Genomic DNA, 14065 nt, shown 5'->3' with positions numbered 1-14065 from the left:
AACAGGTCTCACTCATCAGCCTGCTGCAGGTTTCCCTTCAGACACAGAGATGCTGTCCAAAAACTTCCTGATATCCTTGTTTTTAACTGCTGTGGTGTGCTGAATCAGAGCCACTAAATTTGAAACAAATTCAGTATCATTTTCTTCAAGGATTAATTCATCTTTCTGGGCTTGAGAGACAGAACAAGCAACACCCACCCTCATCTGAACTTTGTGGATGTATTTTTCACCCAAGAAATTTTAGATTTAAACCAAAGACCCATTCTCCTGAATAATGTCATTGATGGGGAAGTGAGCATACACAGACATCATGTTGTAACAGAAGCCCAGTGAAGCACCCTTGATTATGTTCTGAACATGACTGCAGATGGTTCTGACAGTGGCCGGTTCCTTTCTGTTACCCCACCATTTGTCAACCTGGAGCCTTTTCTTTTTCTTTCCAAGAAGACTCAGCTCTACATTGGGAAGGACTGAAGGCCCTGAAGTAGATAGGAACACCACAGAAAGACCAACAGTGTCAAGTAACCTGGACCCTTGGCAGCTCTCAGAGACTGAGTCACCAACCAAAACTCATATAGGGAGTTGGCTGATCTGAGGATCAGCTACTCCATTTACTCGACCCCTTTTAAAGTACATTTTTGTCATAGCTATTGACTGATTCTCTCTAGCATTCATAAAATTTAGTGTATACATTGAGATGTGCACAGTTTGGGTCTATTTAGTTTTAGTGGGTGATAATTATTTCATTTCTAAGATGTTAATAATATTTATTTTAAAATATTTAAATAATGTAAGCTGAAAATTAATTATCACATACATATCAGATATACAAAAATAATAGATCAAAAGCAATCTAAGTAATAATAAAATTTAGCATTATCCTACATTTACTTCGTAATAGTAGATTAAAAGTTATTATGTGAAAAAATGATAAGATTTACAAACTAATTTTTTCTTTAAAGTTATGATTTATAATTACTAAATTGGTCAATGTCCAACATATAAGGTTCCATGGGGAAATGTTCATAACAAGTATATACAATGTAACTACTTAGTCAACTATGAATACTAACCAGGATTGTGATAATTGTAATGAAGTCAAAAGTTACTTGATCCTATTAATGTTACATTCTCATTTTAATTAAAACTTATAACACTAATAAAGATACATTTATGAATATTATGTTGTTGGTTTTCCCCATTGGAGGTGTACTTTGATAACAGTCCCAGCGCTCAGAGGTTTAAAGGACATTAGCATTTAATTGTCCTCTTTTATTCCTGTTCAGCAGATTCAGAAACGAAAATCTGGAGTAAGACCAAACTCAAATAATCTTAAAGTTGAAAGGATAAATTCTAAGTAACACTTCATTTTATAATTAACAAATAAGGATATATTTGTACTGAAACTCTTCTGAGACACTTGAGGGGGCAAATAACATCTGGACTGTTTCTGAAACATTCACACTTGTCATTTATTATACATTTTTTCTATTGTATAATTAATGAACCTATTATCTCATCTGATATTACATGTAACATTGAGATACAGTTAAATAAATAGTACATTTTTGGCAATAAAATTGATAGTTGAATGCTTGTCACTACAACATATATATTTGTTTAATGGTTCATTCAAAATAATTTTAACCAGTATCAATAAATAGTTGTAGAAAATACTTTAAAAATTGAACTTTCAGAGACCATACTTCAAGTATGTGGTTGTTTACTTTAGTTCAAATTTAGGCATTATGGGAAGATCTGTAAGCATAGGAATCAAAGTCTAAGCTGGGCAGTGGTGTTGCACGTCTTTAAACCCAGCTCTTGGGAGGAAGAAGCAGATGAATACTTGAGTTCAAGACCAGCCTGGTCTGCAGAGTGAGTTCCAGGACAGCCAGGGCTACACAAAGAAACCCTGTCTCAAAAAAAAAAAAAAAAAAAAAAAAAAAAAGCTTTAATTATATAAAATAAATAGACTCTACTCTAGACTAAAATATCTTTTGAAGTTGAAAGAAAAAAATAATGATTTATAGATGTGCTAATGTATTTAAATATATTTGATTAGAACCTATCATCGGGGGTCCTTAAATAAAACGGTGCTTGAATAAAAAGGTCCTTGAATAAAAACATTGAAAGCTAAATAGAGAGATAATTTAATATCTTAAATGCATCTTAATAAGCCAGATAGTTGTGGCACATGCCTTTAATCCCAGTACTTGGGAGGCAGAGGCAGGCAGATTTTTGAGTTTGAGTTCAGCCTGGTCTACAGAGTGAGTTCTAGGACAGCCAGGGCTACATAGAGAAACCCTGTCTCAAAAAAAAAATCCATCTTAATGAATATAAATATAATAATAAATTATATGATATAATGTATATTAATATATAATATATAATATATTATATATGTATGTGTTTTATATAGACACATATATATGTATGCATAGATAATAGATAAATAGATGATAGATAATACTTAGATATTTAGGAAGTAGACATAATATTTATTTTCTGTATGCCATTTTCATACTTAGATAGATTTAGAAATAAAACAATCCTAACTAAAGAGAATCCCGAGGTTTTCAAAATGCATGATATTTTTTAGCATATCAATATTTTCCCTAAAAACTCTTATACTTAAATTTTCTTTAGAAAAAGTAAAGTTCGCTTTGGTTTGTGGCTTCAGGTTAGTTGAACCTGTAGATCTTTCTTTAAATTTCCTATCCCCTCCAGGGCCTTCAACCATTCCCCAAACTCATATGAGTCCCTGGGGACCAGGAGGAAGGCAGTATTTGGAATGTAATTAAATTAATAAATACTATGTATATATTTTTAAAATATTATAGTCATTTTTAAAAGTTGAAAATTAACATTACTACAATTGCACAAATAAGCAAGCTAATGTTAAACCAATTATTTCAGAAACATTTTTAAATTGATTGTAATTTTAAAAACATGGAAATAAGACAATGTATTCTAAGTATAATGAACATGGAATATTAATACACTTTTCTCATGTGCAAGAGTATACTAAAATTACAGGATAAACTGAATCCAAAAGTTAGTAAATTATTTACACACTAACTGATGTTTTAATACTATTATGTGCTATGCTACTTTATATTTTACAAATCTCCATATATTTAATATTCTCTACCATATCATTTAATTTCAATTAGTTAATATGAAACTGAATATTGATTTAATTTTCCCTTGAATTTTTCTATATTTTCTATTATTGATATATATGGCAGTGATATGAATATATCTATTTTGGTCTTCAATAAAAGTACATTAGATTAGCAATAATTAAATTTCAACCTATGCTGTAAGCAGGTGTTTTACAAAAATATTATTGTTGGCCTACTTACTTTCAAACAGTAAAATTTACTAAAGTATATGGATGAATCAAATAAGTTTTTAAGCTACCTTTCCCACTGAATATATGACACTTCCATGACAGGACATTTTTTCCAAGTCAAAGTGCATTCAGTTAATGTCACACATGTCACAGCCTTTTGTATGCCCTGGGCAATGCTTTGTCTTCTATTCTCATTATTTTTAACAAGCACTCAGAACAGTATGTGTTCATGATGCTATACAAATATCAAAGCATTTTAGGTATAATATATAGTTATTTAGTTGTATCTTATGTGCTAACCCCAAAAGAAATTGTATACTGAATTTCTACAAGTTATTGAAAACCTTATATCATTAGGTGAGTTTTGTTTTGTTTTGGTTTTTTTTTTTTGTTTTTTTTTGTTGTTTTTTTTTTTTTTTTTTTTTGGTTTTTTTGAGACAGGGTTTCTTTGTGTAGCCCTGGCTGTCCTGGAAGTCACTTTGTAGACCAGGCTGGCCTCAAAATCAGAAATCTGCCTGCCTCTGCCTCCCAAGTGCTGGGACTAAAGGTGTGCGCCACCACTGCCCAGCCTTAGGTGAAGTTTTTTAAGAAAGTCAAATGAAAATAAACATATTTTAACTGAGATGAAATCTTTCCAGCGGGGTTGTTTCATTTAAATTTGTTAATCATTTTTCAAGACAAATGTGAAACTTTATTAAGTTGTCCTGTGGTACAAATGAAAATTACTTCTTAAATCAAGTACATTTTCAAATTAGATATTTTTCATCAGAACATCCAGTAGAAAAAGAAAGAATAATCTTATTGTCTGATTTCAGTTTTCTATTATCTCATTTTAATTTTACCTGTTACTCTTATTTCCTGAATAAACCCTTTTTATTTAGGATCTCCTGTACAATGTGGGAGACACTTAGTAAATATGACTATTAAAATTCAAATGCAGCACTAAACAGATTCCATGGATAAAAAAGTTACATAAAGTTTGGATGAACTGATAAGGATGTAGGAAGATCTGAAGGTAAATGTGTGGTACAATTTTAAAAAAACACATTATATACAGACATGAAATTCTTAAAAAAAACACTAAAAATATAAATGAGACAACACACACACAAATAATTCACTGGCTTCACTTATAACTTTTCAAGTACTCCAGTAACATAATTAAAGGCTACACTTTTGCCTATCAAAGACTAAGGACATTTACTATTGCAAAAAGTTTTGTTAAGAAAGGGTTTCCTCAGAGAATAAATTTTGTTATATGATCCACAACTAAAAGTGTTAAGTTTCACATTTTAAGTAGTTAAATATTTAAATATATCTCTATAACAATTCACACATGCCCATTTACTTTATGCTTAGTGCTTATCTTCAGACTTCTACCATTTTTTTGTAATTACAGCATGATCAACACATTATTTTTAAAAAGAGAAAATCAAACAGTTGGGTATTTGTTAATAAATGTGCTGTCAGTGAAACAAAGAAATGTACCTAATATTCTGATTAACATATTTCCAGTATTGTTACCAGTACATGAAAAAAGTATACACCACTGTACAGACATATTCTAAAAATGTTTATCGGCAATTTTTTGTAAGTCCTGTTTTATATCACTACTCCAAATAAGTATTTTCTTGTTAGAACTAGTTCATAATCCAAATATCTGCATGTATTCGATTTCACTCAAGAAAACTGTGGTTTTCAATTTGTTTAAAAAGATATGTATCATATACAAACAACAAGGTCAGTTGAGCAATTTTCCCATATTATACATCCCCTGGATCAAAAGCTACAAATTATAACCATCAAAATTATGTGTGTGTGTGTGTGTGTGTTTGTGTGTGTGTGTGTGTGTGTGTTCTTTCACTACTCTTCATTGGTCATAATGTCAATTGAATTCTGGTAGCTCATAATCCAAAAACACATATAAATTTTAAATATCCCATCTATATAAATATGATATCTGCAAAGGTGCTTAGTATCTGAAGACCAATAAGTACATCTTATTATTTCACACACACATAACTGAGGTTTTAATTGTTCTGTAAATCTACCTACTAATTTAAAAATTTCCCATGTATTGTATGTACTTGTTAAGTGAGACCTCTGTGTATATATTTGATGAACATGTGGTATTTTATGCATTCTTCCATTGTCTGTCCTATCACAGGACTCAAATCAAGCCAAACTAAGTTTTTAGAATAACTGAAAAAAAAAACTAAAAAAAAAAAACACTATTTACTTCTTTTTATAATAAAAAATGAAAGTTATGTTCTCAAATAATTCAGACAAAACAAAAATTTGTATCAATGAAAGAATGTTTAGTCCCACTTGAGGACTGAGAAGATGATTGGAGATCCAGCTTTGACTTGAAATCAGCCTGAAAATTTATCAGTAATACAAATATGTTCAGAAATTATAGGAAAAAAAAAAGAGACTTTTAAATGGGGATATGTTGAGAGGATATGGGAGAAGTAAGGGCCAGTTAATGTTGTATATCTGTTATAATACTTCATCACATACATGCGTGAAAATCTCAAGAGCAATATCCTAATCACCTCTCATAATTTTAACATCTTTGCAAGTACTAAGATTAAACATTTTGTCTCAATGAATCATTTAAAAATCAATTGTCTCATGTAGTCATTCTTAATATTTAAAAATGACAAAGCCATAACTAGACTGATTCAAACTCAGATCCCAAGTAGTATGTAGATTTATATCTAGCAGAGCTGAGATTCTTGTCTGTGGAAACACAAATATTTGGAAAAGAATATATGCACAGTCCAGGTTTTAAAAATGGCCATGTGATTGCAAAATGTACATGAATGATTTTTCTCTAATATGCTTTACATAAATATGGAAAGTTGAGATGGTTTACTCAAAAGTATAAAAAGATCATTTACCCTATAAGAATATCAATATCTGTAACAAAACACTTTTAAAACGTACCTTAATTAGTTGGTAATTTTGGACTCCATTTATTCCAATGTCAGGATCAATGGCTGCTGGAAGAGAATATCGAGAGTTTATAGCCGAGTTCTCCGGAATTGATATGTTGATGACAGTTGTTGGGAATAACGGTGCATTATCATTTATGTCTTCAATCAGAAAGCGTATCTTAACCAATCGAAATATTTCATCCGGCAAAACAGCAACCTCCACTTCGTAAAAGCAACGGGCATCCAACACGATTCCAGCACATAATTTCTCACGATCAATGCGTGCACCAGTAGTGAAGATCTCTCCAGTACCCTCTTCAATGCGAATCAATGGTACATCCCCGGTTTTGTAAACTAATTTGAACTGCATAGGAGTGGTTAAGGACTTGTCGGGAATAAGCGACAAGTTGAGGTCTTTCAACAAGTCGCCTATCAGGACGTTTTCTGGCATTTCTTCTCGGACTGTATAATTCTTCTCCTGGGCGCCAGACTGAAACACGACGCATGCTAACAGGACCGCAAATATATACGTCCCGGACAACAAGTCCATACCAGTCTCAATACCAAAGGTACTGTTTGTCAGCCCACGATATACTGACAAAGAAAAAAGAAAACACAGGGAAGGATAGAGAGAGAGGGAAGGAGAGAGAGAAAAAAACATAATTAGAAAGCCAACCATAAATCTGCATGTTAACTAAACGCTGTTTAAAATTAAAATAATTAAATGAAATATTAGCATTAGTGATAAGTAAATGACAAACATGTTTTGAATCAAGTTATTATTTGTTTCTATAATAAGAGGAAAATAAATGAAGTATCACCTATGGTAGTTAAAAGATGGTATATTAAAAACAGTGTCCACTACTGAAGATATTTATGTATTTAATGTTTGAAGATATTTAAAAGAAATATAAGTAATTTAAATATTCGATTCCATGATCAAGGAAAAATAAAATGGTATTTGTTAAAAATCCCAAAAAATAGCATTATTTCTTTGTTTTACTGAGGATTTCAAGCACAAATATTTTAGTGGCAATGAACATTTAATAAAATACTCCATATTTTCAGTTCTGTGCATAAAATGCACAATTTTTCAGATGACAGTAGGTAAAACACATTCAGACATGAAGGACTTGGTGAAGTCTGAATTCAAAGCAAACATGATCTAGTCTAGGAAATGGGTTATATGGCAGCTATTTAAATACAGGGGAGAAACTGTGGCACCTAAAGCAGAATTCATTCCTGTTTGGGTAAGAAAACCAGTAAATATAAATAAATAAATATAAATATTACAGATATTCAAATTTCAGATTATTATACATATCTGCTCTTTTGGAATTTTGGGAACATAGTTTGTTGTGGTTATTGTTGTTGCTGCTGCTGTTTTTCAGAGAACAGTAAAAACCATTGTGGGTACTGATAGGAAATAGAAATAAAATAAAAGCTTATGAATACACACTGTGGTTAGAACTATGAATCTCTAAATAACATGCAAATACTCAATAGGAGATTTGGGTTAAAATAAGTTCTAAATTTTTAATTTATATTTATAGTTTGGAAAATGAAAATCATTCTATAAAAGGACATAAGTATAGACAAGATAAAGAATACTTGGATTAGTTTTGAAAATAAGAAAAGTAATTGCTTTTTATACAAAGATTGCAGAAAGAATTGTTATTGCTTTTTTACATTTAAATCCCAAAAAGATATCAGGTGATAGTTTTGCTAATCTCAACTAGATCAAATTTTCCTATGATACAACTCATCACTTCATACCATAAAAGACATGTGATGTATAAATGCAGGAGGCAGACTGAAATAGTATAATCAAACAGGGAGAAGGAGAGAAAGGCCCTTGATATGTATTAAAATAGTTAAAATTAGAACCATTTAAGTGATCCTATGGAAACTGACAATAGTAGAAGCTTCCTAAAATATTTACATACATAAAAGTGATCTAAATGAAATTCCCAAATAACCAGGAAGACAGCCATAGAGGGACAGTTCTAATCATCAAACGAAGCTTCCAGTATATTATTCTGAATCAATAACATTAAATTGAATTGTAGACCAAAAAGGTTGCATGGGAACCCCCAGGGGGAAAAAAAAGGCTGTTACAAAAACTGTAAGTTGTTCTTTACACAATGATGGTAAGATGCTATTGCTAAAGACAACACCTACATAACCATTGAATACAGAGAACTCAAGTTGGTGCCTATCTAGAACTGCCTCCCCTATGGAATAGTATTTATAGTACTTGAAGGTACTCTAATCACTACCAAAGAAGAAAGCTAAGCACCATGCCAGCTACAAACCTTTGACCCACACAAGTAATGTGTTTGTAAGATAAACTGGTACAATAGTGGCAGAAACTAATATTTTGTTGTACTTAAAGCTCATTCCTTTGGATGAAACTCATACCTAGTGCTGCTCTGCTGGAAAGAAAACTGACATTAGGCAGGCCAGTGTCCTAAAAGAAAACCAAGTACTACTGTTTAGCTAAAGGCAAAATAAATAAATGGCTCTTAATGTCATTCTGCTATATTCTTTACACCATTGCCTTTCTTTGCCATCATCAGAACAGATTCTTTCTGCAGCACATGACACAGCAATGTGCCCACCTCAGAGATCAGGGCACTATGTGGAAGAGGAGGCAGAAAAGGATGAAAGAGTGTAAAAGTCAGAGGTGTTGAAGGACAGTAGGGGAAAAAGGTCCTCTATATCAATATAATCAAAGATCATATGAACTCACAGTTACTGAGGCAGCATGGACAAGTCCTGCACAGGTCTGCAAATCCTATGCATATACAGTACAGCTTCTAGTTTCACGTTTTTCATGGAATTCCTGAGTGCAACAAGTGGGTCTCTGTTTCTTTTGTTCCCTCCATTGACCTCTTTTCCTTCTGTTTGTTTCATTTGTATGGCTCTAATGTGTTTTTTTTTGTTTTATCCTGTTTTATTATTTAAGCTTATTAAGAGTCTGGGGAGATGGTTCAGATGTTAAGAGCACTTGTTGTTCCTGCAGAGTATCTAGGCTTTGATTTGATCCACGTGCCTGCTCACTACTAACTATAACTCCAGTTCCAAGATATCTTAAGCCCTCTTCTGAGTTTTGATGCCACTATGTTTATTTGGTGTGGGCAAAACATTCATAGACATAAAATAAAAGGAAACATTTTTCAAAGTAGTAAATATAAAACAGATTCATCTTGGTTTTGTTCCTTATGAAAGCCTTACAATTTTTTATTCTCTAAATTTTAGTGTTGATTTTTATTACTTTTAAGTGTGTGTATGTGTTTATTTGCATGTGAGTGTGGATGCATTCAAAAGTCATAGATATTAGATCACCCTACTACTGCAGTTACAGATAGTTGTGAGTTAGTCAACATGGGTGTTGGAAATGAAAGTTGAGTCTTCTAGAAGAACAGCATGGCAAGTACTCATGACTTCTGAGACATCTCCTCAGTCCAAATTTCTCTAATTCATTGATAAAATTCAACAATTAATATAGATATTTAAAAATTTCTTGTTTAATTTTATGCATTTCCTTTATTTCTATTGTTAATTTTAAGTTATTCGATATATTAAGTAACATTTAATATCAAAATTTTGGAAATAATAATGTGTAATGTTATATAATAAAATATGAAATCTGTACACCAGTACATTACACATCATGAAATGTCACAACTTTATAATTAAATATGAGTAATTGTTACTATTAAAGTACAAGTCCAGCTTTAAAATATCATTATATAGAGACAACTAAAATTCCATTGCTGAAAAGTATTTATGCAGGCAGGTATCTAATGATATTCTCAACTCAATATTTATTAGGAATTAGCAACATTAACAATGTTTCAACAATGAGTCTAAACACAGGGAGGCATGATATAAATAGCTTTTTGTGTGAATATAACTGCCAGAAAATGTGCTATCAACCCTTCCGCTACATAGCTAGACATCTGCATTTAAAAATATATAAGCATATGCAAATGATGAAAGACATGAATTTAGAAAAATTTACATTGTAGCCACTATAGAATGAGGAAATTCTTTTTTAACAAAGGAAATACTTTATACCATAAACTACCTAATTGTTAAAATTATATTTTATAAAATATGATCATAGACCCTATGAAACATACATTATATATCTAAGAAATTTTGTTTAGATTTTAGTTTCATTTATAAGTTACTGAGATATAACAGTGAGGAAAAATAATGCCAAATATATGCTCTATCTTAGTAAACAACAACAGAAGACTATTGTCGGCACTTTTGTATTTTTAGCATCAGTCAATGATGAGAACTAGGATTATACAATATAGAAACCTGTTCAGATCTGGACTCCTGTAAATTAATGATTTTCACTATTATGAATGTGTGATTAAAAACAGTGTTGATACCAAGAGCAAATGTGTATACATATATGTATTCTTTATACACTGAATCTAGGACACATAAAAAGTGTGTCTCTGAATGATTTCAATAAATATAATGCAAACATAAGCAGAATAAAATGGGGCAGTGCCAAATGAAATTAAAAGTACCAGTCTATTCTTATCCTACCCTTAGGAATTATAAATTATTACAATTGCCAGAAAATTTATACAGAATGTTTAAAAAAACATTGCATATATGTTGCACTATATCTAAACAAGAAAAATAATTAAGACAATAGCCTAATTAGTGAACTTGCTTACTCTCAATCCATTCTAAATATGTCCCATACTATCTTTAACTCCATTGTTAAACTAAACATTTTAAAATGATTTTGTCATTTGAAATTATTTCAGGGGTTTTAAAACATAGAATAAAAGTATATCTTTGAGAAAATATAATAATAATTTCTAAACTTAAATGGATATATAATGAAAATATTGTAATAAAAATCATTATTCGCCAGTCGGTGGTGGCACACGCCTTTAATCCCATCACTTGGGAGGCAGAGGCAGGCAGATTTCTGAGTTCGAGGCCAGCCTGATCTACCAAGTGAGTTCCAGGACAGCCAGCGCTATACAGAGAAACCCTGTCTCAAAAAAAAAAAACAAAAACAAAAACAAAAACAAAAAAACAAAAAAAAAACAAATAAGTCATTATTCTATAATTAATATATACTAATAAAGCATAAGGCAATGCAGCCAATATAAGCTTCTATATTTTAATAAAACCTATATCTTATGACACTAAAGAATTCTGATTGAGATAATGGAACTATATTTTTAATTAAAAAATAGTAGATTACCTAACAATGATGTCTACTTTCTTGTAAAGAATTAATTAGACAAGAATTATTGGAGAGGTTTTTCTCTATCTCCAGAACTATTTATTAAAAGAGCTTTTTATGTCAAGCATTGTTACAGGTACTAAGAAGCTATATGTAAACAAAACAGACAAGATTTGTTTTCCCTCAATATATATTTGATAATATTAACAGGCTAGTCTAACTTCACTTTAGTGTTCAATTTCTAGATACTGGACTCAAAGCTGTTACAGGGTGTAAATATTGAAGTTTAAATAATTTTAGTCTCCAAAATCTCATGCAACACTTAAATTTACCAACTGAAAATGTTATTGTTATCTTACACACTAGATTTGAGTTCATAATTCTAGAAATAACCAGTACTAAAATGTTGTGGCTAAACATACCAGTGAAGAGGCACCCACATCCCACTAAAATTTCTGTGTTCATTCAAATAAACCTCATGTCTTAGCCCTATGAGCTAAAACTACAAACACTCACCTGCAAACGAAGCACTTCAAATATTGGGCAAAATAGGATATATTCATAAATTACAATGCTACTTTCATTTTCAGTATATTTTAATTACCTATTTGTAAATGACTAGTTTACAATGACTAGTATAATAACAAGCTGTTAAAATTTAGAAATATAAGCCCACAACAAAAGAAGATACACCCTTATGCTGCTCAGTCTCCAAATTTCCTCATAATATTTTTATATTATCTATAGGCAAAACATACCCTTCAACATCTGTAAGGTATTATATAGTTGTTTATTCATGTCCTCATGAATAAAAAAATCTCCTTGAAAGACATAATAAACAGTAAAGTGGTTTGCACTGTTGAAAAGAAAAGTAAAGAACAATTTATAATGATTCAGCTCCAACATTAATTTCCTTCATTTCATATCATAATTAGGGAGTATTTGTGATAAGATTTTGATGATGAATTGAAAATATATTGACAATAGCAAATATCACAAATATTCTTCTGCAGGTTTGGGACAAATTACATTATGACAATTCTAGTATCAAATTCTTTAATAGAGTTGATAAATATGTACAAGATATTCTGTAACAAATCAATTTTGCATTAAAAATTCAAACGATAGCTTACATTTGTTACTATATTAATTATACTAATTAAACTTTTGCTTAATTTAAATTATTTAACCTAATTGATTTCAACCTGTTTCAAGTTTAAACTTTATAACAAGTATATAACATATATTAAATACATATAGGAAATTATTTCTATACTAAAAACAGTTATAAATCTATTTCATGTTTTAAAATGTTCTCAAAATGATCATCTTACCATACTGCACAATTTTCTAAGAGTCCTACCATGTATAAACAAAAAAAAAATGTTTACATGAAAAAGAGAAATAGAAACAGAAAGTGAGACATGGCCTGTGATTTTAGTAATTATTATAGTAATATGATTCATAATATCAAAGAAATAGAGGGATAGAAAGTATTTCTATTTAAGAAAAAAGGTATATACACTACAATTTTAGATTTTTAAAGTATTTTTAAAATTTTAGAATATTTGTTAGAATGTTTTTATTATTTATGTTTTAATTTTTCACTGGGCATTTTTTGAATTTCTTAGAATAAGTCTAGATATTTAAAGGTAATTGATATCTTTATATGACAGTTCTCTTGAATTATTAAAATAATATATTTCTAAAGAAAACATAGTTCATATTGTATTTATTATATCAATGTTTCTATTTAGAAAGATTAATTATTTGAGTTCTTTTGTGATTGTGTTACCTCACTCAGGATGATGCCCTCCAGGATGGACCATCAAGAGACTCCCATATCCAGGGATCCATCCCATAATAATCCTCCAAACGATGACACCATTGCATACACTAGCAAGCGTTTGGTGCAAGGACCGTGATATAGCCATCTCTTGTGAGACTAGGCTGGGGCCTAACAAACACAGAAGTGGATGCTCACAGTCAACTATTGGATGGATCAGAGGGCCCCCAATGGAGGAGCTAGAGAAAGTATCCAAGGAGCTAAAGAGATCTGCAACCCTGTAGGTGCAACATTATGAACTAACCAGTACCCCGGAGCTCTTGACTCTAGCTGCATATGTATCAAAAGATGGCCTAGTCGGCCATCACTGGAAAGAGAGGCCCATTGGACAGGCAAACTTTATATGCCCCAGTACAGGGGAACGCCAGGGCCAAAAAATGGGAATGGGTGTGTAGGGGGGGGGGAGGCTTTTGGGATAGCATTGCAAATGTAATTGAGGAAAATACGTAATAAAAAAATAAGAGAAAGAAAAAAATAAAAATAAGTAAACAAAAAAAAAAAATAGAAAGGTCAATTAATTGTTAAGTATTAACTGCCAAGTCCCCTAAACAAATAAAATATTTGTGGTATATGCTTGAAGGATTTTTCAGATTATCTCCATCAATTGGCATACTACAGCATGGTGGCTTAGTACTTCTTATTTATACCCGCTGCTAATTTATCAAAATCATGATTTAAGTAAAATGCGTACTTAA

At 31.0% G+C, this 14065-nt stretch overlaps 1 protein-coding gene across 13 annotated transcripts in view; it reads right to left on the bottom strand.

The window, feature by feature from the left end:
• Pcdh11x (protocadherin 11 X-linked) overlaps positions 1–14065 on the bottom strand; it is a 620385-nt gene that overhangs the window by 538949 nt on the left and 67371 nt on the right. For all 13 annotated transcript variants that reach the window (XR_387045.4, XR_387044.3, XR_001782746.2 and 10 more), the window contains one exon: positions 6305–6888. Coding sequence is in view for 8 of the 13 variants with exons in the window: in XM_006528392.4 (XP_006528455.1) it covers positions 6305–6888 (584 nt within the window). In the remaining 5 variants the exon portion in view is untranslated. The remainder of the gene's footprint in view (positions 1–6304; positions 6889–14065) is intronic.

Source organism: Mus musculus, chromosome X (assembly GCF_000001635.26).
Source record: "Mus musculus strain C57BL/6J chromosome X, GRCm38.p6 C57BL/6J".
NCBI classification, from domain to species: domain Eukaryota; kingdom Metazoa; phylum Chordata; class Mammalia; order Rodentia; family Muridae; genus Mus; species Mus musculus.
This window is presented reverse-complemented; position numbering and strand designations above follow the sequence as displayed.